Below are 27282 nucleotides of genomic sequence, written 5' to 3' on the forward strand. Positions count from 1 at the left end.
TATTACTTCCATGCAGCTGAGAAGCCCTATTTTTAAAAATAGCCTTCAGCTTGTTTTGAAATCTGCAAACATCTCGCTTTGTTTTGCAGCAGTGTAATAAAACTCCCCGAGTCAGAAACGATCCCGTTTTCCTCAACATGCATCACCTCCCCCGCCCCAAGCCCCCGCGTTCCACGGATGCTGAAAAAACTGGCGACACTCCTCGAGGAGAAAAAGAAAATCCCAAACAAAATAATAGTAAAAATAATAGTAAAAACACTCCCACACGCACCCTTCACGCGGAAAAGGCAACACGGAGGTGGGGGAAAAAAATCAACCCCGAAAGTCGCCGGCTTGGAAGCGGCGGCGGATCTGCGACCGGCGGCAGACAAAGGCAGCGGGGCCGGCAGCGGGCGGGGAGCGGGGCGGCCGCCCTCCGGGGCCGGGCCAGCGCCGGGGCCGCCCCCCGGTCCGCGGCGGGGCCGGGCCGGGCCGGTGCGGGCCAATGCGGCCGGCGGCGGAGCGGCGCAGCCCGGCGCAGCCAATGGAGGGCGCGGGCAGGAGCGCTGCCGCCGGGGGCCCGGGGGGCGGGGGGGGGGGGCCCGCCAACCGCGGGGGGCCGGCGGCAGGGAAACACTATTATGCTAATAGTGTTTTGCTCGCACTCGCGGGGGAGCGGGGTTTAAAAGGCAGCGGCCGAGGGCAGGGGTTCAAAGGCGGGAGCCAGGGCCGGTGTGAGCGTGAGGGAGCGAGCGGACGGGACGGGAGGAGAGGAGCGGCGGGGGGGGGCATCCACGCCTTCCCGGCCCGCCGCGTCCTGCCCGGCGGCGATGTCCAACGTGCACCTCTCCGGCGCCGCCGCCCTGGAGCGTCTCTCGGCCCGGCGAGCCCTGGCCGGGCACGGCCGCAGCCCCGTCTGCAGGAGCCTCTTCGGGCCGGTGGACCACGAGGAGCTGGGCCGGGAACTGCGGGAGCGCCTGCGGGAGATGGGGGAGGACGACCAGCGCCGCTGGGACTACAACTTCCAAACCGACACGCCGCTGCCGGGGCCCGGCCGCCTGCGCTGGGAGGAGGTGGAGGCCGGCGCCGTGCCCGCTTTCTACCGGGAGACTCTGCAGGTGGGACGGTGCCGCGTCCCCCTCCTCCGGGCACCCCCTTCCCCGCCGCCGCCGCCCGCCGCCGGCAAGGGGCCCGGGGGGCGCCTGAGCCGGGAGAACCGCGCCGCGCCCCGCCGCCGCGGCATGCGGCTCCGCCGCAGGGGCCCGACAGCCCGCATCACAGGTGCGTGGGGAGCCGGGGGGCGCGGGGGACGGGGGGCGTCCCGCCGCAGCGGCTGACGGACCCCTCCTTCCTCTCCGTCCCCCATCCAGATTTCTTCGCGAGGAGAAAAAGGCCGGCAGAGCCGAAGGCGGCGGGGGGGCGCCCCGCCGGCTGCCCGCCTTCCCCCGCCGCCGTCCCGGCTGAGCAGACACCCCGCAAGCGGCTCCGGTGAGCCAGGTGAGACGCGCCCCAGGAGCGGACGAAGGCGTCCGGGCGCTTTCTTTGGCCAGCGCTCTCTTGTTTACTTCCTATACCACGACCAATTTTTTTCCCCCTGCTTATTTCACACACCCCCCCCCCCCGGCCCCCCCTTTTTTTTTTTGTTCTTCTGCAGACTTTTGCACTACTGCACCCACGGGAGAGGCACGACGCCCCGGAGGCGCGGGGGCCCGGGGCGGGCGGAGCGGCGAGCCGGGACCCCCCCGCGCCCGCCCGGCAGCGGGAGCCGGAGCGGGAACCGGAGCGGAGCCGCAGCGCCGGCCGCGCACGGAGCAGTGTTATCGTACAACAGTGCAATGTATGACGTTCTGTATAGAAATGTATTATGCCTAATATGAGTACACTGGCCAGAAGTGTAAAGCTTTAAAAGTCATTTATAAGAAATGTTTAATCTCTGCTGAGCTCTCAGTGCAAAAAAAAGGAAAAACGAAAAAAACAAGTGTATATTTGTACAAAACTTTTTTAAGAGTTATACTAACTTATATTTTCTATTTATGTCAGAAACGTGGATAAGTTTGACATCCAATAGTCTTTTTTTTTTTTCTTTTGGTTAAGCCAAAGGGCACTATATTTGCTTTTGTTATTCACAAAATGTAAATCTATTTTTATAGTGGTTTTTTTGTTTGTTTTTTTGTTTTTTTTTTGCATTCACAAGATGTAGCTATGAATCAAAATATTTTTTAGACTTTACTTGAAGACAAATCTGTTTCAATGGATCCTGAGCCGGTCTGTACCACTGCCGTCGCAAATAATGCCACAACTTCAATAATAAAATTAAATAAAAGTCAGGAAACGGCCGCAAGCCTGTTTGGTGTGTGCTGGAGGGGAAGTCCGGGGGGAGGGGGGTGGCGGGGACAGCCCCGGCGGCTTGGGCGGGGGAGCCCAGCCCAGCTCTGAGTCTCTCGGTGGAGGGGTCCTCCCCGGCCGCGGGGCCCCGGCTACCCCCGGAGCACGACCCCGCCGCGGGGAGGGCGCTTTCCCCCCGCCAGCGCCCCGCCGCGGAAAGTGGGCGTGTGGTTCGAAGGGGAAAGGAGGGCTTCTTCCCTTAAAAACAAGTTCAAACTCCTGAGTACTGCCGGAGTTAACCAAGCGCGAGGGGAGCACACGCCCTTCATCGCACCCCGACTTGGGGCTTTCGGCACGTTGTAATGGTTACTTTTACCAGCTCACCCTTTCTCCCGGAGACTGGATCTGCGCCCCTCGAGGGGCCCGGCGGGGCCGCCCCCGCTCACCACATCGTGGCTGGGGCCGCTGCCCGCCTCTGTTGGGGGACAGCCTCGGGGGGTGACTGGGGCGTGCGGGCCATGGTCCTCAGCGGGCTCAGCACGGGGGGGAACGCCTCTGTCGTGGGTATGCAAACCTTCTCCCCTCCCCCTCTTTCGGCCGCGGGCCCTGACTCCCCAGCCTGGAGCCCAGAGCCCTGGCTACTGCAGGAAGGCACTTCCTGGTACCTCTTGCCCAGCAATGATTTACAGGACAAACAACAGTTCTGGGAAAGGCGGCAGTTTCAGCTCCCCCTAAAAGACGTAAAAAGCAAAACAACACTCACACGAAACAAACCCACCCACGAGCCAGCATTTTGACAGTGCTTTGGTGTCAGTGCTGTCACAAGCGCGCAGCAGCAGCACTTGGCGGCATCACCTGGGGGCAGGTTAAAGCCGTGGGATCTGCACGCAGCCCCCTGGGGTCGGGGCACACGCCCTGCTCTGAATCCCAACCCTGCGCTGCCCGGGAAAGGGGGACAGCCCAGGGCTGGTGCTGGCCGCAGGTGGTGCAGGGTTGGCATGCTGGAGAGTGCAGATGGGGAGGAGGACCAGGACGTGGGCACTGACTGGACTGATTTATGCCTTTCCGATTCCACTCCCCAACTCTGCACCTCTGAAATGCTGCACCCCCACATCGGACCCAGAAGCTGGGGTGGACCAAGAGGGCGTCACTCCCTGGCTTTCTGATCTCTGTCGGATACACTTCCACGGAGGGGGGAGGGAGCTGAGAGAATGAGGTTCAGGGTGAATAAGGCTCAAGGTTTACCCACATCGTCTTCCCCCGTCACAGCGTTCCTCTCTGCCCCCCCCGCCTCCCCCCCCCTTTTCTCCCCCCGCTGTCACGGCCGCCAAACGCTCCTGGCTGTAAAAGTAACATTGATTACCTCCAGCTCCATGATCGCTTAATCAGAACGGGATTATTTTACACGCCCGCATCAGTGGCCGCTGACTCAATACGATTTTCCCCCCCCTTTGAAAAGAAAAATAGCTTTTCCCTTTCCTTATGAAAGCCAACAATACCCGGAGTGAGGCAGCTGGATCCTCCAGGATTTATGGGCTTTTCTCTCGCTTTCATGAAAGCAGGTGCCTTTGGGACCTCCATTGTCCTAGCCCGCAACTAATAATAGGACTTTTTGCAATGAAAGATCCCTGCTCCGAGCTCCCAAATACCTCGGCCGGAGGAGCCACGAGGTGTGCCCAGCCTGGCTCAGGAGGAAAGCTCTCACCGCGGGGACAGTTTAGGCACGGGGCTCTAAAGCAAACAATCGCAGCTCCCGGGCAGTGCCCGGGCGGAGCCTGCAGCCGCAGCAGGGAGGGCCCCGTCCCGCAGCCCCCTGCAGGGCCCGGGGGTGCGGGAAGGTGTGCGGCCGCCCCCGCGCCCTGCCCCACCCAGCCCGGCCGGCCCTCCGCGCCCCGGCACAAAGCACACTGCCCCTATTCTTTCGGCTTTTGTAGCCATATGGCAAATCCATGTAGACACAGCCAACATCCATTTATTCAGGCACATAATGTCCCGCAACAGGGAACAATTGGAACTTTGTTTGCTTCTATTATTGATGCGAATGGGCGACAGAGAGAGAGAGAGAGAGAGAAAAAATCATTTAACTATAAGAGATATCCAGCTAATTATGAACCATATGTGCCTATAGTTTCAAAGCAATCCAATGAAGTTCATTTTAGATCTAGACTACTTTATTAGTACGGAAGACAGATGTCTCAACAGTACATGCATCAGAGGAAACCATGTAAAGAAGTTCTTGAAATATTTAACTAGGACTCATTCATTGTCAGAGGGGCTTTAAAGTGCCCTTTATCATGAGAATGCATAGGCAGAAGCGGAGGGAGGCTGCCAGTTGTTACCGCCAACCCACTTACCCCTTAGCGCTAAATCCCGAATTCCACTTTGGATTTGACGACAGGAATATTTTTGGAAAGGATTCAAAATATCAGGGGTCTTGAAGGACTGAGCTTGCTGCTCATTACAGCTACAAAAAGTCAGGTCATTATTTGAACTGCCTTAATCCCAGACTGAAATCAGCTATGCAATTAGAGGAATGATCTACTCCAAAATCACCACCGCTCCCTCTCCCAAGGAGCAGAACCTCGCATTTGGAGCACGGCTACTGCAGTTCCTCCCTGCCCCTAGAGAGACCAAAACAGGAGCATTAACAATACTGGCCCTCCTGAAATTTTTCATACAAGCATCTCTCGATGTGAATGGTGGTAGACACCTGAAGGGAAAGGGTGCTGAAGAAAGGCTGGAAGGGAAACTTGGCGGGAGAAAGTTTTTCAGATTTTTTTTAAATTTTTTTTTTTTTTTTTTTTAGGAATGCAATTATCAGCAAACAATCTTGGCAAAAAGGTATCTTTATGAGCTCAGCAACATCCACCAGTAATTAAGCCACTTCAGTTAGATGAATGCAACATATGGTTGACACTGGGAATCATTCTCCTTCCTAGCCACAACTTTTCTTTCTGGGCCAAAACTTGTTCTATTATCACTTAAAATAAACAGAAAGCTGCTTTCCACTTCTTCAGCAAATATTTGTTGCTAATGAGCAGGAGGTGTATGTAACAGGCTGTGAAAAAAACCCCACAATTTTTAAAGATTAATTTCTTATGTTTTGATACAGAAATAAAAAATTCATTTGCCATGACTTGTGATTGCTTGGTAGGATAGCTGCACAGGATCTGAAGGATCCACAGAGAGAGACAAAAAATTGGATTGACCATTTTAAAGCAGAGAAACAGATATGAAGAGTAGTATTATTTATACAAACATATATATAGACAAGAAATAACTAAACAGGGAGCATAAAATAATTCATCAGGGAACAGGGTTTTTTTCAGCTACATTGTCACCTATTGCTACAGGATACAATTAAAATGGTTTTCCAATGTCTTCCCCTACTGTACGTGCTCAGAAATGTTACTCTTAACATTTATTTTTGGAACAGAGGGTGCCAAAACACAAACCAAAAGTCTTCACCTAAGACGAAAGGATGGCATTCTATCTGACTCTCAGAGGATGGAGAAGAATGAAGTATCTTCTCCCCACACACATAGTATCTAATAGTGAAGACCACACAACCTCTTTTCAGTGTGGTGAAATACCCAGTGGAAAGTTCTTCATGTTTTGGTTTATTCTGTTATTTTTTAAACCAAGGGGGACTTTTAGCCATGTGTTTCCAAGAAACCTTGGTTGAAACAGTTTTTTGGGGAAAAAAAGAGAATGAAAGATGCCAAAACAGTTAGATGAGCTGTACAGAATGTAAGAGCCCTGAAACAGGCCCTGCTGAGACAAAAAAATAGAACTCTTTTAGACACAGAAAAAACTAAATCTCAGATCCACTTTCTGCAATCCACATGGCCAAGCCTCTGCCCCAGGAAAACCAGTGGTCTTGCATCTGTATCTGTGGTGTCAGTCATGTGAGCCCCAGTCTACAGGATGGGGATCAGGGAGAGGGAACAGGAGGATGGGGAGGCAGCTCTAGAAGACACTAGGATGGGGATAACAAGGCATGGGTGAAGCAGAAGTATGGCTGGGGTACACTGGAAGAGGCTGGGCAGAGGACACAAAATTCTACTGGTGTGCACTAAGGGAGGGAGAGAAGGGAACAGGATACAACATTTATACCCTGTACATTCCTTCAGAGGCTGCCTGGCCCCAACACATCTCTGCTGCCAGCAGACACCCATGAAACTCATCCAGTAACATCTTATCCCTCCCCTGAAGTCATTTACAGATGGGTACTAACAATAATCTCCTTTTTTCTGTTCCTGTGTCCCAGGTCAGTGTGGGATCTAAAACTGCTCCAGACTTGCTGAGGAGTCAGCAGGTTTCATTCACATCACCACAAGACTACTCACTCTCCCCTACCAGAATTGCTTTAGCCTGCTTGATACCCCCTGTCATACACATTACACCTGTATTACACAGAGAAGGAGGATTGGGAAAAAAAATCCTCAAGTTTTGGAGATGCCCAAGCTGTCTGTACAATTTCAACCCAGATCTTTTGCTCCCAGTGCATTTTCACAGCCATGCACACCATTTTTCTCCCAGGACACACAGTACCCAATTTACCCACTGCTTTACTTCACAGAATGAATCTGGGCCATACAGCAAAGGTAAAACTTCTGGATAAACTCCTGCCAGAGAAAGCAAAGCAAGGGGCTAAAGGATGCTTTCATGTTTAATCCAATGCCAACACTTGAATGCAGGCTTTTATTCTCCAGAGAACAGTTGGCTCCTCCTGACCTGCTCCTGCAACAGAGGCTTTGTGCAGTACAGGGCCAGGTGCTTCAAGTTTTCATAAGCAGCCACTAATTGTGCCCAGGTTTGTTGGGCAGCTGATACGAGCTGTTGGGGTCTGACTTGTGAAAGTGCTGAGCATCCACAGCTGCAAGCCAGGGTCACAGTGCCTGGCTCTGCATGTGGTTTTGGCCAGACTAAGCTCATGGTTTGAAAAGCAGCAGCCATGGGGTACCTTGGACCAACACTCCAAATTAATTATTAGCTCCCATCTCTTTTTATTTGTCTTCCCATCGTTTAACGGGGATAATAACACTCATCTCTTATATTTTGATCCATTAATGTTTGGAAAGCGCTGGGTTACTACCGTGAGCAGCACTGTATAAATCTGGTGGGGACATTAATAATGTCTTTGAGCAGGGTTTGAATAGTGCCCAGTTAATAAGACGTTAGCTCCATCCATTGAACGTCAAGAAAAACAAAATTGAGCAACTGCTCATTAAAGCGAGCACCGTTCTCTCTGTGCACTCAATGCGATCATTTAATTAAAAGATTTTATCATCATGCACAGACACAAGGGGGCAGAGCCAAGGCCCCGTCTTCCCTCATCCTCGCCTGCTCCGCATCAAATCACACCAGAGTATTTCTTGGATGTAAACTACAATAAGAACCTAAAAAACATTTTTTTTTCCCCCCCAAGCCCCTGCACTAACAGAAATCACTGCCTGAGCTTTCACAAGCTAGATCTTTTATTCCCTGCTTTTCACCCCCCCAGTCTCACCCTCACCCTGCTGACCACTTGCCGGACTCCTCCCTCCGCCCCAGCCTGTGGTCTCCACCTTCCTTGACACCGCAACGAGCCTAGGAAATCTCCTCTGTGCCTGGCTATGAGGTGGGGGGAAGGAGAAGAGTTTTTCAGAGCCGGAAGATGCTTTGTTTGGGGCTGGTTTTGAGTTGTATTGGATTAGAGGAACACGAGCACGCAGCTCCTCTTGCACGCAGCTCTCTGCAGGGGCTGATGGCAATAAACGTGTGAACCCGTCACTTCAAAAACTAGCAAATGAAACCAAAATCCCCAAGAATACATCCCACCACTGAATGTGTTTTACATGAAAGTTCTGAGGAAAAGTCCCTGTTTGGGTCACATCAAGCAGCCTTAGACTTACTGGGAACTGAGGTTTAGAGCAATTTATTCTGGAAAACAATGAGCACGAATTAAGTTGTTCTCATACATTTGGTAATTGGTTTAGCAAAGCCAGCTTTTCTTAGGACCTTCAGTCAAGATGTTTTCAAACATGGATCTAGTTAACATCACTTCAGTTTTGCTGGTGCAGTACAGCATTCCATCTGCTGACTGGTGATCCCAAAAGCTTTGGATTTTTTTGTTTGTTCGTTTTTGGTTTTGTTTTTCTTTCACCTAGATGAGCGAGCAGGACTGGGAATACTGGCCCCTGGTTCCCTATTTTATTCTGTACATCAGGAAGCAAAACCTGTTTCTTTTTCCTGCTGACTGAGGGACTCCAGATACATATCCCTTCAAAGGAGGATCCCTTCAACTTTTTATGCCAAGAGCAGCTTTTAGGAGTTCCTATGACCATGCTTTTCTGGTTGGAGAGCTGTAAGAGCCGATGCAGTGGTACCCACACCTCTGCCTTCCTAGACTCTCACTCTTCTTCTCCAAAACATACAGGATTTCCACACCACCCTAGGCAGCACGAGCGAGGAACCCAGGGAATGCAGCTCCCTGGACGTTACAGGGGAACACACATTTCATTTGAATTGAGATGGCAAAAGGCACCTGCCTGACGCAAAATCTGCTCCTCTGCCAAACTGCACATTCCCCCTCCGGCTCCCAGTCCATGAGTGGTGGGGCAGGGCAGGGCAGGGGGGAGAGGGGGGACACCCCGCAGCTTTCTCCCCACCAGCACAACTGCTGGGCTGGGCGCTCCCTGCAGCAAGGGCCAGGCACAGCCTTTCTGCTGCGTAAATAAAATAAAAGCAGCCGTCCGTGTTTGCTCTCGGGTCCGCAGCACAGCCCCGAGCAGCAGCGGCCACCTCTGCGGGGGGATACAACAGGAGATTTGGGGGTCATTTCCATAACAATCGCTGTTAGCAAACACCCATAAAACACAGCGGGCAAAGACACCTTATCAGAAGGAGTTAGCTGCAAATTAAAAGAAGTGCTTGTTGGTTTGGCTTTTGTGCCTGTCTGCAGGATTTCGAGGGCTAGGTACAAAAATTCTCTTTGACCACACTAGGTTAAAAATAATAATACCAATTTCATTTAAAAGCTTTTAACAAGCAGAGAGAAAATACAGAATTTATATATGAAGAATTTATATATGAACTTCCTATCAGATGAAGGACATTGGTGGGGGGGACGACGGAGGGGAAGGAAAAGAAAAAGGAAGAGAATAAAACTTTCCCAATTATCATATTTCCTTGAAATTCAGCTATGCAGAACCGGAATAATTACAGACTTAGCAGAAATATTGCAAAATGTCGGCACGGAAGGGGCTTTTTCTTGACCCTGCGGAATATAATGGGAGATAAAGAGATTGACCATTTTGGGAGGAGGATGCCTTCATTTCTCGACGTGACTGTAGATTATTTCGGCTTCAGGAGACAAGAATGTCCCTTTAACATCTGACCTGGCCTTTATTTAAGAGCAGCACTTCACGGTTCAGGAAAGACAGACAATTTTCTAATTCCCAGCTCTGCTGGAGGCTGAGGCAGCAACTTCCAGACAGGACACCTGCTAACACTAGAGAAATGGCATTATTATGTCTACAAGTTTACAAATCTGAGGATCAAAAAGCCTTTGCTTCTGCTGCTACTCCACAGGCCAAGGACGACGACTTCTTCAAAACAGAGTTCCACAGAGTTTTTTTCTTCCCCCCTCCAAGAAATGGTTTCTTTTCACTTTGAGCAGATCAGTTTCCACGTGAAAAAGTCAATAGTCAAAGAGTTTCCTAAGTTTCATTGGTGTGTAGCAGAAAGGGGATTAGACCTGGGGCCTTTTTACTGGCAAGCCTTTAAGCAAATAAATATTCTTGAATTCTTAGAGAAACAAACCTAACTTAAACAAAAATCCAGAATATATGGGTAAGAGAGAAAGACACACATAAATAATTACTAAAGATTTGAGGGATACTAGAGTTAAATCTTTTTCTACTGTAATTTTGCTTTTATTTTTACTAGTTAACCAGAAGAGAATGGCTGCTTCCATACATTCACAACGAGCTATTTATAGAAACTAGTGTAATGCAATATCAGAAATAATAGAACTATTAGGGTAATACAATATAATAAATAAATATTAGAATAATGCAATAATTAATTTTTAACAGATCAATCGTGACTTCCCAGCACTGAAAGAGGCAAAAAACAGATGGCATGCACATTCCCCACCTTCCTTCAGGACCCTACCTGGTAGGCAAAGGCACTACTTAATTACTTCACACCTAAAAGTCCTAAAGCTGAAGCTGTGGTTTATCTTTTGGGGCACAATCAGTAGCAATTGACAATGATTTTTTGAAAGGGTGTTTTTCTTAAGCTCCAAAAATCAGAATAGATGGGTAATTCAAAACCCAAATATTCAAAGTGTGTGTATGTGTGATACATACATACATATATATATGTGTATATGCATATATAAAATTCATATTGACAGCCAACTGCTGCTGCAGAGCTACTCCCCCAGCCTGCAGACACAGATCCAGGTGTCTGTGCCAGCCATTTATAACACCTGGATCAGTGTTTGCAGGCTGGCCTTAATTAAGCCAGAAAACTAAGGAGAACTCAAACAATGCAGTTGGTCACCATGATCCAACATCAGTGAGTAAACGTCAGCATCTTGCTGTAACAAAACAAATAATTTGGGAAAAATCAAGTGTAGGTTTGTGACTGCACAGAAAATGATAAGCTGTCTGTTAAGTTTGCTTGTCTGCACCATTAAATAGTTCTAAAACTTTTCAGACATTAATTTCCTTTTCCCACTGTGTACCTTTGTGAGCCCAGATTTCAGTGCTCACCTGTCAAGCTATTCCAGCTCCATGATGGTGCCACCTCTGATTTCACTATGAGCCATCCTACAGCTCTGCCCCTGCACACCCCTGGCCTTGGTCCATCTGGAAATCTTGGTGGTGCCTTAAAGCACATCCAACCCCACCAGCAACTGGGACAGATCCTTGGGCCTTTCCTACTGCTGAGGGATTTGCTGCAGAGCACAATTCCAAACCCAGTGCCACCCAAAATGTAGAAGTGCCTTAAAATTCTTGTCTGTCTTGTCAAGACTTCTTCTGGCTGGAGACTCAGGAGCCAAGCCCACTCCTATCCCAGGGGCAAAATCACCCTGCCGTTGGGTGAAGAAGAGCAGCATTCCCCCCAAGTTACATGTACCCACAAAATAGCCACAGAAGGGAGTAGCCCAGACCCAGGGCTTACCCCATGTAGCAGCAGCCGGCTGCATGAGAAGGGCTCCGGGCTTCATCTTGGGCAGCTGCTGCATGCACTGAGTAGCTGTCTTTAAGGCGAGGAAAAAAACCCACTTTTGCTCTTTTGGCACTCTTTTCCTTGTTGAGAGCAAGCATTTCAGTGCAAGCATTTTAAAGGCATTTCAAAGGTTCCAGACTCCATTTGAGGACAAGTTCATCCTACTAAAACTAAGTGACACCCCCGAAGAAGAGGGCACACTTCTCTCAGCATCTCTTGCCGACCTGCTTTTGGTGGCTCTCCTGTCCCCACCACACGTGTGGAGGTAACGGGGTTCCCCCAGGTGGGTTCTACACTCTCTGGTGCCAGCGGCTGCCCTCCTGTACCCTGCAGTCCCCATCCCCACCCTCACAGACCCAGACCTGTGGTGGCACCCACTCCCCACCTCCCATCTAGATCAAATTCAAAGACCAAGGGCTTGCCCTTTTGAAAGAAAGTTTGAAAAAGAGAGAAAACATTTATTTTCACGGCAAAGCCAGCCTTATGACCCCTCCGATGGCAAGATGCTGAGGAAAGAGAAGATTTTGCCTTTTTCCTGGGAGGAAAGCGGCGGGGAAGGAGGAGAGCTTTAAAGGGAGGGAGGGACGAGGCCGAGCTCATGCACGGATTTTAATCTGATCACTTCCCTGTCAAACTAATCCCTGCCTGACTCAGATCGGACTTTTAGAAACGTGCCTGGAAACCAAAAAGCAAACCTCATTTGAATGAAGCACACACTCCGCAGCCCCCATCTGCAAAGGGCTGCAATTAAATGCAAAAAAAAAAAAAAAGAAAAAAAAAGAAAAAAAAAGAAAAATAAAAAAAAAAGGCGGGGGGGGAAGAGAAAATTAGCATTTTCCGCGGCCATCTGGCATGAGGAGCAGGCGATGGGGAACAAAAGGAGATTTAGGCAAAGGGGAGAGGCGAGTGTGCCATGGCATTGACCTGCAAATGAGCCTTTGTGAGCGAATTAAAGCTTCCCGGACCCCCCGGGACACCCCAAAACAGGCACCATTACAAACCATCCGGACAAAAACCCACTCATCAAAATTGTCTGCTTTTCAAGGGAGGGGGGAGAGGCCATTTAAATCTGCACCTTCCCTGCCCCCACCCGCAGTAATAGGCTGTTAATAGAGGCTTGGCGGGGGGAGTCGGCCCCCTGCACCCCCGACCCTACAGCCCGCTCTGACGGTATACCGGGGGGGACACCTTAGAAACGTGCCTTGTCCATAAAACGCACCCGACACGTTATTTACAGCCCTAACCCTAAACAATAGGGAAGAAATAAAAAAAGAAAAAAAAAAAAAAAAGAGGGGGGCATTTGGTGATATATCGGCTTCCAGATGCTGTTTATTTAATTCCAGGGGAGGGGGGTGGAGGGTTGTTCCAAAATAGATTTCCAAAGCAATTACTAATTTTTTTTTTTTTTTTTTAAATTTTTTTTTTTAATGGAGATGATAAAGAGGAAAGGGACAATCGGGGATGCCACGGTCCCAAAATAAATGGAAAACTGCGCGGGTTAGAGTTTTTGTCTCCTACACCCCCCCCCCCCCCTTCCCCCATGACTCCTGCCTTTAAACTGAGAAAGCTTAAGGATTTGGAAGTGAAAGCAAAGATTTTGGCCTGGGGTAGATACATGAAAAGGGAGGGCGGGGGGGAAGCCATCTCCCCCATCCTCTCTCCAGAAAGGGAATAAGGACTAAAGTCGGGGGCCAGCTGGGGGAAACTTGTAAATGAAACGTGTTTCTTTTATGGTGCTCCCCCCCCCGGGGGACAGCCCCATTATAACCCACCAGCCATATAGACTCAGCTGCCGCTCCCCCGGCAGGTACGCGGGCCCGGCCCGGCCCGGTGGGGGCTGCAGCCGGCCGGACCCTCCGGCCGGGCCGGGCCGGGGCTGCCGGGCACGGCTGGGCGGGCCTGCGGGGCTGGGCACGCACGTGTGTGCTGTGTGTGAGCTGCACGGCTGCACACGCAGGGCTGCACACGCAGGGGTGCACACGGACGGCTGCACATGCACGGCTGCACATGCACGGCTGCACACGCAGGGCTGCACACGCAGGGCTGCACATGCACGGCTGCACATGCACGGCTGCACATGCACGCGCGTGCCCGCGCCCCGCTGCAGGTGAGCGCGCTCCCCGCGGGCTGAGGGGGGGGAGCGGCGCTCGCAGCCCCCCAGGTGCCGCTCCCCCGGGGTTTGTTTGCAGTCAATATTCATGTGTTTCTGTCACCGGGGCGGCTCTTTTCACAGTGATCAGCCGGGCAGAAGGCTGAATGACAGGAGACTCGTGGCTCGGCTGCTTTGGGGAGGGGGAAGGGATGGATTCCAGCCGCCCGGCCCGCTGCCGGTGCGGGGTTTTGGGGGGCCCAGGCCCTGCGGGAGGGGTTGCCCGGCTGGAGGCCGCGATCCTGCCCTGGACACAAGGGCACAAGGCAGCGGCACCGGGTGCCTCCCGCTGCGAGCAAACAGCCGTGGCTTCGGGGGACCCCCACCCCAAAGGCAAAGACGAGTCCCCACGCACGGGGCCTGTGGGCTAGCGGGGCCGCGGGCCTGGTTGGTCACCCCCATACCGTGTGCCGGGGGGCACTCGGGGGGGACGCGAGGGTCCCCAGGCATGGGGTCCCTCCCTCCGCCGGGGTGGCCGGAGGTTCCTGGGGTCCCGCAGAGCAGAGGGAAAACCCAGGGTGGCCGTGAACCGGCTGGCCTGAGCAGGTAGGGTGGCACCAGGGCTGGAGTGGGGGCTACCAAAACATTTTTTGATTTTTCTGCACCTCGAGCAAGAGGAGACACGCAGCAGCCCGCGCCTCGCCCCGCTGATGCTCGGGGCACCGCAGTGCTGTGAGTGGCAATGTTCCCTTGGGGTTCGCAGCTCGGCCCCCCACATTCCAGGGTAATTCTAGGCTGTGCTGGCAGCGAGGGGCAAGGGCAGGAGCTGGGCTCCCAGCCAGGCACGGCGGGGGCTGCCCGGCGGAGTGGGGTGCGTGAGTCCCACCGTGCAGGAGCTGCGTTTTGTTCCCTCCCGCTTGCCCGGACTCCTTCCCCTCGCCTCATAGCGCTGTGTGTGCAGGTTTGGTTTGGTTTGGTTTGGTTTGGTTTTTATAAAGTCCACAAACTTGTGATTTTCCGTGCGGCTTGTGGGGAGCGAATCAGTATGAGGGAGCACCCTTCTCATTGAAACCGGAGGTGAATAAATTATGAACAGGCGAAAATTGGAACAATGTCTCTGGGCGAGTGTTTTGTAGAGAGTTACTATTCCAGGCTTTGAAATCAATTGATACATAATTAGATTCCTCAAGAGAGGAAAAACAAGGGCTGCCATTCACCCCCTCCTTCTCCCACATGCATCCCAAAGAGAGACCAGAGGCTTTAGCAGAAACCAGACAGCCAGCATTCTCCAGCACTAAAAACATATTCTGGCTTTGGGTGTTCATTTAACAAACAGATCCTTGAACCTTGCTTCTGTTTTCAGTTTATTTCGACCATGTTTCTTTGTGTTCAGTTCATTAAAACATGTCTCTTTTGAGATCTATTTTTACATTTCAAGAATCCAGTATTGTACTTCTGTGGTGGCAGATGGCCCTAGACATCCAAGCATAAGCTCTTTCCTGCTTTTTTCCCCCTCTTTCTTAGGTCCTTTCTGCGCTGCACTTGAAGCTGTGAGCAGCAACCATTCCTTTTTGCAAAGTCTGGGGCTGGCTCTCAATTCAGCACAGGGTTCTAACATGTTACAGTCCCTGCTGTACCCTCGAGGTGTATTTTAAGCACAACGGATACTACTGTCTGTAAAATAAGTGCCCTCCACAGCTGGATAGATCCTTGTCACATGGGTGGCACGCAGGCTAATTTTGCATCTTTGCCTCATATTTGCCTCATGTTAATGTCCTGTGGTCCCCCAAATGAATTTATTAGTGGTTAAGGTTGAGTTTCATTCTTCAGGGAGACAGAAAATACAGATTTGGGTTAGTAAAAGACGGGAAAAAAAACATGAGCCGATTAGAAAAAATATTGTAAAGGTTATTGAACAAAATAGCAGCGCCCCTAGCCAAGTGGACCACCTAATTAAAGGCAATGGCTTGGCTCCCCTGGCTACCCTTGGGATTGATGTGCTTAGCCACAACCACTTCCAAACCTGGTTTCAAACACGGACCAGAGTGCTGCACCCATGAGCATAATTTTTGTTACATATCAATAGGACTAAAAAGACCTGTACCAGCAACAAGAAAAGCCTACCTGAGCTGCTGTAGAATAATTTCTTAGGTAGGGCAGCAGTATTATGGCTTAAAATAAGCTGAGTGTCTTGAAGACGTTACAAACAGAATGACAAATTCCTATATCTTATTAAGTCACGGAATCTTTAGCAGAGGGTATGGTAAATCTGAATTATGTATTCTTTGGAAGCACAGGCGCAGGTAAATCTATGCCCTCTCCAGTAAAAAGATAAAAAGGCTGAGAGGTTTTTGTCCAAAGATATTTGTTGGGATAATAACCAAAGCAGAAGTACTCAAACATATATCTAAGAGGACGCTAATCTTTTCTGTGCTTGCTGCATAGATGGCATTTATTTATGTCTTCATGTGTGTATGTGGCTACTTCAGTATCTGATTTTCTGTGGTTCACTGTCTTACCTGAGTTAACCAACAGTCTACAGACAGAGCGAGCTGGAAGACCTTGGTCACTGCAGGCAAGACAGGTTTTTGCTGCTCCATGGACGCTGCACAAACACGCTGACACAGTCTGCTCCCTGACAGGAAAAGGGACAATTCCAGAAGCACACAGGCAGTGCTCTTCCTTGATGCCTGCTCCTGTATCCCAGCCTTGACCACAGCAGCCCCGCTACTCTGGAATAGGTGAACTGCAGGCTGGCTTGCTGCCTCAAGCAGTCCCTTGCTTTGAGTGAGTGCCCACCTTGTGTCTTGATACAGCCCTATCTACTGGCAAACTCTGAAAAATAATATGGATTGGACTTAGCCTCAAAGTTTTTTTTTCCACCCTCCAGCCTTAGCACAGAAATCTCAGCACACATATTTATGCCTTTCAGGTGGATCTGGACAGGAGATAAATAAGTATAGAGCTCAGTGGAACAAGTTTCCATCACTGCTGTAATTCCTCTTGTGCTGCTGGCCCCAGCCACAACATGGAGTGAGTGCAGCTGGGACCACCAGGGTGGCTGGCTGGTACGAAATGCTTCTACCCCACCAGGGGAATATAAAAGAGGATGGCACAATCTGTGATTGCACAGATTGCACTGGCAATCACAGACTCCTCCAGGATGAGCCTGTTTTAGGTTTGCCTTGTGTCAGCCTCCAAAGTGCCCCAGGTTTTTGAGAGTACACAGGAGAGGAATAACAAAGCTTCTTCCTTTCCCCTTCACTAGGATCCTCTCTACCTTCTTCTGATGGGACTGCACTCAGAAATGAGAAGTGGCAGAAGAACTCACTGTGTTAGAAGGTATTGCCACCTCACTAAACACTTGGGACTTCTGCAAGCCAGAGACCATTCTTTTTACCTCCTTTTGAGTGTCTGCTCTCTCCAAATTCAGAAGGTGCTGTTGAAGACAATTTTGGAGTGAAACAACCCACAGACTCACAGCCTGGATGGAGGGGAGACTTTGGCAGCTGTGAGCCAAGTCTTAGAGAGGTCAGAGAAAGACAGTAAGAACACAAAATTAGAGGGAAACATTCACAGGGCAGGGGAGGTTTGGGGCTTGTCAGGAAAGGAAAGAAGAAGGAAAAAAAGGCTCCGCAGATCAAAGCTTGATTAGTCCTCCACAAAAATGCCCAGGTCCTTCCAACATTTGCTTTTTTTCCCCTTCCCCATCATCCCTGCTATTGCTTGTCTTGGTGATTTGCTTGAAAATGTATTAGACATCTCCAGATCTTTCACTGTTAGAAGCATGAAAATAGAGGATAGGTACTATTATCCACTTAGCAACACTCCCACAGTTAGCACAGTCCTCTAGAGAGACCTGCCAGATAATGGCTTTTGAGAGGAGCTTAGAGACATCTGGAGTAGCCATTTTTCCCTCTTTGTACATGGAAAATAAAGATTAGCTAGGGCACAGGGAGGAGGGGGGCTAAGGATATAATGAAGGGCAATGGATAAACCAATGTCACATTGCCCATCTGTGTGACTGGCTTCAGGTCTACTGCAAAATGTTTCATGCAGGCTCCCCTGAAATCCATGGATTTCTGTGCAGGTGGAAGAGCTCCCCATTGGTTTGTGAGGCCGAGGTCTCACATCACAGGCTCTTTGGGGTGGATTTTGTCTATAAAGCAGCTGGTGCTTTCCAAGTGGCAGATGCAGAAATAAATTTCTTTTTATGACTAAGTCTTTTCAAGAGTTTTCTTTGTATGACCTGGTTTTCTTTTTAAATTTTGATCATTTTCATGCAAAAGACTTATTCCAACCAATTCTGCATCAAGGGCCACTAGAGTTTGGGACTGAGCTCAGTTGTCGTTCGCTGGGCTGCATAGCCCACCAGAACATGGAAGCTTCAGCAGTTGTAATCAGAGACGCTCACAAGGGCTGCAGGGGCGATAGTCACATTTAAAGTATCAGTGGCATGCTGGGGATGACATTCCTAGACACGGTGTCTGCTTAAAAAGGTATTTGTGGATTTTGTAGTGTGGTTAGAGAAGAGATGCTCTGGGGGACAAAGCCAAGACTCACAACTCTTAGCGTGCGGGTTCAGCCCTGCACAGGAACTGCCCAAACCGCCTTGCAACATAAAACGATGGAAAAATCACATTCGGTGGAGCTGCGGCCGGGGTGGGCAAAGGGCGAGACGGGCCGTTTTGGGAAATCCTTCGCTTTCCCCCGAACACCCCCAGCCCCCGCCGGGAGCGGGACCGCAACAGCACCGCGTCGTGTGCGCTCCCTCTGCTGGCCCCGCGGCGGCCGCACGCCGGGAGGGGACAGACCCTCCCCAGGGTCCCGCCGCTCCGCAAACGCGAGCACAGAGAGCGCCCAGGCAATTCCTCCCGGCCAGGGAGCATCCCCAGCGCAGCCCCCGCCCGGCTGCTGCTGGAGCGGAGAACGTGACAGCCAAAGGTGGAGGAGAATGGGGAGCTCTGGGGACGCGCTCCCTGCATCCCCCGCATCCAGGCATTCTAGGAAAAAATAATCGCTTGAGCCATTTTCCAAAAGTCTGCATTGGAATGGACTCACACAGACACTTCGCTGCCCAAAAGCGCTGAGCATCCACCTGGAAAAAGAGAACAAACGTGTAAGGTCGTACCATGTCTCACTACAATTTCACCTCCCAGTTTTGGGGGATAAAACCAAAGGCAGTGAGGGGATGACAAACAGAGGCACTGACAACACTTTCTCACGTGCTGCCGTGTTTCTGGGTGAAGAAGTGTCTGAGGGGTCCCACTTACACTCCTGTTGTTAAGACCTTAATCTTGAGCAAGAAACAAAGCTGCTGCTCCAGACTCGGTAAACAGGGGTGTGGAGGTAACCTGTGCCGTCTCTGGTTACAAGATGGAAGAGCTACAGCTGGAAAAGGGGCAACAATTAAACAAGTCTATTTTGGGACAGAGACACCTGTCCAAAGCCACCCACCAGGAGCTAAAGTCACTTGTTCAACCCCAGTGAGATACAGCTCATGTGATGCTTAACGCAGCAAGTTTTACCAGCACCTGCAAGATGCTAAGGGAGGTGTTTGGGGGGCAGCTAATCATGCTGGAGTGAGGAAATAAAGATCTTTGTACTGCTCCTGTTCTCACAGCAGCTGGACTTCTCAAACAAGCTGGTCATCACTGGAACAGTTTGTATCTGACACCTTTCTAACACAGCACTTCAGAACTACCCTGGTTTTGAGATAAAGAAAACAAATTGCATGGATTTTAAAATTACTAGTTGAGATCATCACGTGCACTTCCAACACCTTGACAGTTTTGTCTGCTTCTTTAGACCAATGAAGGCAATAATAAAGTTCTGACTCATTTGATATTTATCCATGCAGTTGGGCTAGAAGGATTGATTTCTCAAAGTTTAATTTCTATTCCACTGAAACATATTCCTGTATTTCATCTGTGAATTAACAAAGTTTGACCCTTGTTGCCATCCTGCTTCCCACCTGCTCCATTCTTCCCAAACTCCTCCAGACCCAGACTCCAATCTGACTGCAGCAATTAGAATAGAAATTGCAGAGCAAGTGTTTTTATTGGCCACAGAGCACACAACTCATTTAAATCTCCAGTGATAACACAGAGAATACGAGTAACCCTGATGATTTTTAAGACAAGTATGTACAGTTTTAATTTTATTACACAAAAACATATGAAGTGATTTTAAAATGAGGGCAATGCTTTTTTCACAATAGCCAGGTGAGTGATAGCAAAATTAAGGTACTTAAATGTTGATTTTTGGATAGATTTTAAAACTTTAAGTGTCATGTTAGATAATGTTTCATTAATAACTCATAATTTGGCCAAAGAAAGGTGGCAGAGTTGTTCCAGGAGCAAAATCTACCATTATGCAAAATCAAACACAGTATTCTTAAGAGGAGTATTTAGTAAAAAAAAGATACCAAAACATACAGCATCCCAGACAGACAAGTTAACAAAAAAGCGACAGCACTAGTATTCAAACAGAGGAGATAAGGCTCAAATCTTAACAAATGCTGTTTGAATAAACACATTAGAGGTCCAAAAAAAATACAGGACAACTAGTGAGGCCAACTCTAAGTGTGTAAAGGGAAATAATAAAAAAAAGTTTAATCAAAATAATATAGAACTAAAGTACAGGATTGTGACTGTACTTGGAAAACGTTGTTTCCTTATGGTGAGGATCTCAACTGGTTCACAGTTTGGGCTGGCTGGTGCTTCCTTCTTGCCAGAATCCATCTTAAGGAGAGTTCAGGCTGGGTTCAGCGAAACACGGGGGCCTGACAGTGCTGATTAGATATGAGAAACTTCCCTTAACATGTTTTGTGCAGTTGATTGTGGAAAGGGAGGAAAACTAAGCAAATGGAATTGCAGTGAAAGGGTCTGTGAGAGGGGGAGCATTCCCAGGGTAAGTGAGGAGCCCTGAGATGAAGGAGAACAGAGGTGGATAGATTTGGGATCAAGACACTGCACTGTGAAGAAGGATATGCTAAAAACCTGTTCCAGTCTGATCTGCCTTGGCTTCTTCCTAGAGGACCCTGAGCTGAGCAACTACTGAGACCCCAACAGCTGAAACTGTGCTCTGTCAGTAGCATTTACACACCTGCCAAATGGGACATTGCATGGCTCCCCTAGAGAGTACACCTGGTTAAACCCTAGCTGTGTACTTGAGGGTAACATCACAGATGAATGGGCTTTTTTTGGCAGCTCAGCACACATTTTCTGCTCTTGATATTTTCCTGATAAAGAGCAGGTTTCTCTACAAGAGACAAACCTACTTAACTAAGAAGTCCAAAGTATACCACAAGAAAAATACTATCCTAAGCTTTCCTTACTTGTGTTTAACAGGGAAAGGAGACGATGCAGCATTTTGTTGGCTTCTCTATAGATAAACACAGAAAGATTAAAACATCACCCCTAGATAGGTGCCCCTCCATCCTCCTTGGGAACATGCTGCTAGTGCTATTCACCCAGGACAGGGTCTTTTCCAAGGCTCTTTGCAGAAGGAATGAGGTAATGAGGGTAGCAAAGAGCAAGCAGGGAGGAGTTTTATTCATGAGGGTATTCCTGCTTGGCTGCCCCACACCTGTGAACATCATGGATCTGGCAAAGGGCACAACAGTGCTCAGAGGCTGCAAGCTGAAGTCAATTATGTGCCAGGTGCATACAAACCAGGTTTTGTCCACTTTCAGGATGCTTTGCAATCTGATCACACTTCCCACCTCCACCCCACCTGCTCAGATAAAGAGCTAAAAAGCTCCTTTTTGCAACAAAGCCCAAAAACTTTCAGTAATCCTATGCATTCAGAAGCTGCAAATCACCAGATCATCACTGGTGAAGTAATGGCAAAGCTGCTGTTTTAATCCACTGCCTTCCCTGTTCATAGGCTAAATAACATTCATTTTAAACCACAGTGTGGTTGGTATATAGCAGCAAATTGCTGTGCAGCCTCATTTCCTGGGAGACATCCACCTTTATCCTATGGTCTGTGTAACCAGGAGAGTGCTCAGCTTCCACTGCATCCCCTAACAGTATTTTTACCAGCTCCAACAGGAGATATTCAGGCCTGGATTTATGCAATCTCAGTGAAAACTCATTTAGATGATGGCAAAAATTGCCTTTTTATTTGACCTGTGAGCAGTGAATCTGCCAGAGAGGAGGCACAAGGCAGCTGGAGGAAAAGCAGTCCTTGATTTGCAAAAGAAATATGTTGGTAGTTCCTAACTTTCTATCCTAATCTTTATGGCAGGGTAAGAAATGGAAGTGTCACCAATATTCCCAAGTCCACAGGGAACTACCAGCTGGACAGTCCCCATCTGGTATATTTCTCAGCATGCTCAGTAAATGCCAACACTTTTTGCCTATGTTTGAGATAAGTGTGTGACAAAAAGTCCATCTCTTAATACAAATCTCTCATGTGTAAAATAAGTGGATTGGAGTCTTTTCAGGTGAAAGAAGAGCTCCTGAGAGGAGCCATTGGCATCTACCTCACCCTTTGTGGAGGACAGGAATACTGCAGTCACTGACTCTGCTGCATAAAGTTTTGAAGAAATACAAGTTTCTCTTCAGATAAACCTGCATTTTTCCATGCACACCTGGCTTTAAAGGAATCTACCCCTCTCAGGTGGTTACTTAGCAACTTCTCAAGAACCCATACCCAAAACAGTATGAATCCATTAAGCACTTTCTTGTGCTGTTTTCTTGGTGAGGTCTTCAAAGAGGAGGGACTGGACACTGATATTTTGAGTTCAGTTCAGTTGGTAGATAATTCTTCTAAACATGTAAACCAACATAGAAATAAGAAATTCTAACAGATCACTTTGGCCAGTTAGAAAATGTATGGTTTTGTATGATTTCCCCTCCCCAAAAATATAAGCTTTTTTCTCCCACAGAGATGATGGACAACAATCTGACCCCTCCTGGCATTTACTGTTTTCCTTCAGAGAGGTTTTGAAGGCTGGAGCCTGATCCATTCACCATCAGATGCTGGATTTTACACTGTATTAAATGTTTTCTTTTGCAGTGATATTACACAAGCTTCACTGGCACGGGGAAACTGTTGCCATACATCTCAAACTAAGAACAGTTTCCAGGAATCATCCCTTCAGGTAATTTTGCTGCTAGAACTGTCTTGTATAGCAGTCTTCCCTCATGCTCCCTTACAAATGGGAGCCAAACTCGTGTTGCTGTAACCCATCCCAAACGGTGATGCACTTCAGACCTGTCCAGTGGTTTATCTCACAGTGCACATGATCTGTGTCTGCTCCCTTCATAAAAACCCTTTTCATTCCTGGAATTGTGATATGAGCTCCACCCTTTCCTGGAATACCTGCCTTGGTAGGCTTATCCAACAAGCTTTAAATAAATGCTGTCATTTTGATTACTAGGTAACTTACTCCTCCCCAGCAGAGTAAATTCCAACCCTTTTCCAGTTGTTTTTCTTCTTTAGGTGTATGGGTTACCTTGTCATAACTTGTTTAGTTACTGACAGCTCATCACAACCAGAGCAAAACCATCATTCTCCTCTTGGGTATAATTTAAGCCAGCCTTTTGACCAGTACTTTAGACAGAACAAGCACTGAACAGCTGCTGTAGGCCGAGGGCAGGTGGATGCAGAGATTACTCCTGTAGGTAAAACCTCTCCCAAACTCTATCTCACATTGCACTGGTAAATACAGCTATACTAAATAAAAAAATCCAAGTTAAAATAGTGTTCCAAAGAGGAAAGGCTCTTCCAATTCAGAATAGATTTCATTGTTGATGCTTAATTTCCAATTTTGGCTGCATGCTTTCTAAAGCAATAGAAAACACTTGTTCTGCATGTCTCCCTTTCTGCTCACTTATCTCCTTGCCTGGATCACACAGATCTAGAATCCCTTACAGATTCCTACCTTGACTCTCAAAAGACTTTTTACAAGTTACATAATTCAGGCTCCTGTTTTTTTGGTGTAGGTTCCAGGGTGGTGTTATAGCGTCAGCACCAACAACACCACAGTCTGGCAGCAGAAACACAAGTGCTTTAAAGAGTTAGTAACTCCTTACCAAACATCTCCTCTGCCTGCCTCCTCCTTTCCCCCATCTGCTGCTCATTTTCTTATCCAGCCTGGCTCATATCTTGCTAATGGCATCCCATTTGGTGGGACACACACTCAGAGTGAAGCCAAACACGTTTGCCCAGTCACGCAGGCTTTACAAAAGCATCCATAATGATGCAATAATATAATAATTAAAAATAATGTTTACAAGCTCAGTCCAAAGCTTCCATGATGGGAGGGGAGCTGATGCAAATAATCTGCATGTGACAATGTGTAATTAAAGAGTAAGAGGATGATGGTTGCAGCTGTGGAGTTGACAAGGCTGATGCAGTTCAGGCTGTTGATTTTCTTTCCACAAACGTAGAAACCAGACTTTGGAGAAACTGTCCCATTTTGCAGGACTCTCTGCATAAATGTCTTCCATTAACTTCCACAAAAATGTGCCCTACAGAGCCCCTCTTGCAGATGACTGTTGCACACAGGTTCTGGCAGCATCTGTGTGGGCTTTGAAGGACCTAAACATATCATCTGACACATGGATAGCATGGACTAGAGAGTGATCAGCCATGGTGTAAACTAGAGATCAGAGCCCGGCCTGGAGCGCAGCTGGAAACGGTGCCAGTGGCATTTCTGAGCTATTTTACAGAATGTAGATGCTGTTTTGTGTAGACATTGTCTGTAGTAAAACACACACAAACTGTGTATTACAAATGTTGTTGGATTTAAAAGTTTCCTGGAGAAGCAGTGCAAGTTTGTAAATCCAGAAAGAATATTACTGGGACTTGTTGAAGTGCTCAATATAAACTGTAACACACAAGCCATTAAAATGAGGATATTTGGCATTCAGAGTCACACATATGGGCCTTTCAAAACCATTCTTCTCATTTGGCAGCTCCTACGGCCCTTGAATGATGCACAACCTCCTTTTATATGTTCCTGTAAGATCCTTCTGCAAAGTTGGCATTTTTAAAAATAAATCGTGGAGGAGAAATCTTACCAAGAAACACAGATCCGATTTAAGGGAAACTTTGGAAAATGACTTCATTTGCATGATTACTTTTGCAAATCCTAGCTGATATCTGTGCTTTGTGCTCGGTTTTTCGTTTCTGGCTGCTTCTGGACGTGCAAATCTGGAAGCCTACTTCTTTGAAGCAGCCCTCAGCCAGGCTTTGCAAGTGAAATGTCAGTGCTGTCCGAGGCTGGGGACACTTTCTGTGCTGATAAGCACCTCCTCTGAGTGGCCAAACTGATCCATCTCCCGCTCTGACAGTGCCATTGTCTAACCTGACTGTTGAGCGAGGCTTTAAGGCTAAGCAAAGGATAAAACCCTACAATTGACCATGTCCAATGACTGCCTCCATCATGTGACATTTCCTCCACGTACATAAAGGCATAATTGACACTTTGGACCTTGCAGATGTTTTGCAATTCATTTGGTTCCCACAAAGATACCAGAAAGTAAGTCTCGTGAACTGGCAATACTGTGTTTTCCTCTGAACACGTTCTTATCTCTAAAAGGTATTTAGATGCAAATTGCATCATGTCTCACAGCCCCACTTGTTTTGTTTTGCTTTTTCCTCTAAACAGTCTGTGCCATGATTATTCTTTTAAAGTATGAAAGTATTCAGATATTCCTGGAAAAAACTGAGTACCTTTGACTTAGATCACACGCAAACAGCAGTATATTCTTCTGCCCTCTGCCCATGGCACTATGCTTTATGCTTCTTAATTTAATTTGCTTTTCTGACTCTTCAGTGATCCTTTCCAAAGAGAAACCTCTTTGCTAAGAGGCCATTTGCTATGCTGTCAATGAAATAGATTATATGAAAAACTGGTTGGCTTCATCTGGCTCTCAGAGGTTTGGACAAAGGAAGAACAGCATGGTCAAGTGTGGCCCTCAAACAGTACACAGATATCTTAGTACAATCCTAGAAAAATGCTCACTTCTTCACTTCTTCATGTATTTGAGCAAAGCTTTATATACTCTGTACCTTGTCCTTCCTCTATGTAAAATTGGAAAGATGAAGGTTCCCTCCTGGTTCAGCTAAGCTTTTTCATGTAAGCAGCCTTTGCTTTCACAGATGGAGACCCCTTGGGCTTTCTTTTCACCCCCTATTTGCTCCTAATTAGCCCCCTGAAGTGACAAGACAGTAAAGGCAGGGATATTGCAATATGCAGGATTTGCCTGGCTCACCTTTCTTATTCTGGATGCAAGAAAATGGCAACTCCTCTTTTCCTCAAGGGAAATAAAACCAGCTCCTTTGGACAAACCCTTCTAGGCTGAAGTCTGCAGGCAAGAACTTATAGAACTGAAGCGAGTTCTCTCTTCTGCTTCCATACTGCATCACTGTGCTGGATCATTTGTGCCTCTGTGTGCCTTCACTTTTCTTTAAATAGTTATCAAAAATAATATATATTTAAATATAGAGGTATATATAATTTCTCTGGTGATGGTAAGCTAATGCCTAAGTGAGACAAATTGCTGGGCTCAGCAAAGGGTAACTGGGTGAGATCTATGGCCTGGATCATACAGAAATTCAGGCCAGATGATCTAATGGGCTCTTCTGGCTTTAAAACTGATGAAATACCAGAGAGGGAGAGATGTTCTGAGTCATGAGGACCAGTTCCTTGCCTTTGCAGGCAATCACAACTTATCATCTCTTTCAGAAATTGATCAAGTGTCACCCAAAAGCTTGGAGGTTTGGTTCCCCACATTTTCACCAGAGTGTTGTTGCACAAAGGCCCTTCTCTGATGTTTAGAAACCTTAAAAAATATCTATTAGTGGACAATTTCCACATTTGTTCTCATACCAACATTGCCTTTCGTGTGAAACTGCAATTGTCTTTCCTGTATGTTTATGGAAACCAGTCTTAGCCTTTTGTTCTGTTGGGTTAGACAGAGAAACTCCTGACACAGGCCCTTTAATTCCTCTGACCACCCTTGTCACCCTTCTTCTGCTCCATGCCACATTCAGGAAAAACTCATCCAGCTCAAGTAATCAGAGTGCTCCAGTTGAAGGCTCAACAGTGGGTGCAGCTTCCACAATTCTTATAGAAACACCTCACCTTACCGCATGGAGGGCAGAGCACCTTTTGCAGAGGGGACAGCCTGCTCTGGTTCACTTTCAACTGTTCTCATATTCTGAAGCTGGAGAGATGCTGAGGCACCTCAGAACTGCAGACTCCATCCCTGGAGATGGGAGGGCTGTAAGAAGTGGAAAAAAGCTGCACAGCTGGACCCCTTTTGCAGTCCATGTGACAGACCTGGGTGTTTGGACCTTCCCTGAGCACTCACAAACACCTGAAGCCCAGGTGCTTCTGCACCTTCCCAGCTGGCTCTGCCTGGTTGGCTGAGTGGAGGGTTTTACACCTACACAGGTAATGCAGAGGCTCTGGTGGAGCAAATTGCTGACAGCTTTCAACACTTAGACAGGAAAATAGGAACTCTGTCCCTTCCTCCTCACTGTTGAAAGCTGCCAAGCGAAACACAGCTAAGCCAGGCTTGCCCACGATCAGCTCCTCCTCCTCTTGCACATGCACCCTAGTGTGGTCTCTGTTGTATGATCAGATGCCAACTCAAGCATGTGATAAAGCAAATGCACTTACCATGGCACACCTCACGAGC

At 48.2% G+C, this 27282-nt stretch overlaps 1 protein-coding gene and 1 long non-coding RNA gene across 2 annotated transcripts; one reads left to right on the forward strand and one right to left on the reverse strand.

Annotated features, from left to right (window-relative positions):
• The first annotated feature begins 639 nt into the window (after window positions 1-639).
• CDKN1C (cyclin dependent kinase inhibitor 1C) lies at window positions 640-2320 on the forward strand. The gene is made up of 3 exons (XM_005522330.3): window positions 640-1260; window positions 1350-1476; window positions 1634-2320. The coding sequence occupies exons 1-2, from the start codon at window positions 810-812 to the stop codon at window positions 1469-1471; spliced, it is 573 nt and encodes a 190-aa protein (XP_005522387.2). The 5' UTR covers window positions 640-809; the 3' UTR covers window positions 1472-1476; window positions 1634-2320.
• Window positions 2321-16610: 14290 nt separating this feature from the next.
• Window positions 16611-26869, reverse strand: LOC148183981 (uncharacterized). Its single transcript, XR_015772961.1, has 3 exons — window positions 26724-26869; window positions 18892-19009; window positions 16611-18716 (listed from the first exon to the last, which is right to left on the reverse strand). It is a non-coding gene; the product is annotated as an uncharacterized LOC148183981 (long non-coding RNA).
• Between the last annotated feature and the right edge of the window lie 413 nt (window positions 26870-27282).

This window comes from Pseudopodoces humilis, chromosome 7 (genome assembly GCF_049639895.1).
Source record: "Pseudopodoces humilis isolate 2021_Gansu_Grassland_sample_001 chromosome 7, ASM4963989v1, whole genome shotgun sequence".
Lineage (NCBI taxonomy): Eukaryota > Metazoa > Chordata > Aves > Passeriformes > Paridae > Pseudopodoces > Pseudopodoces humilis.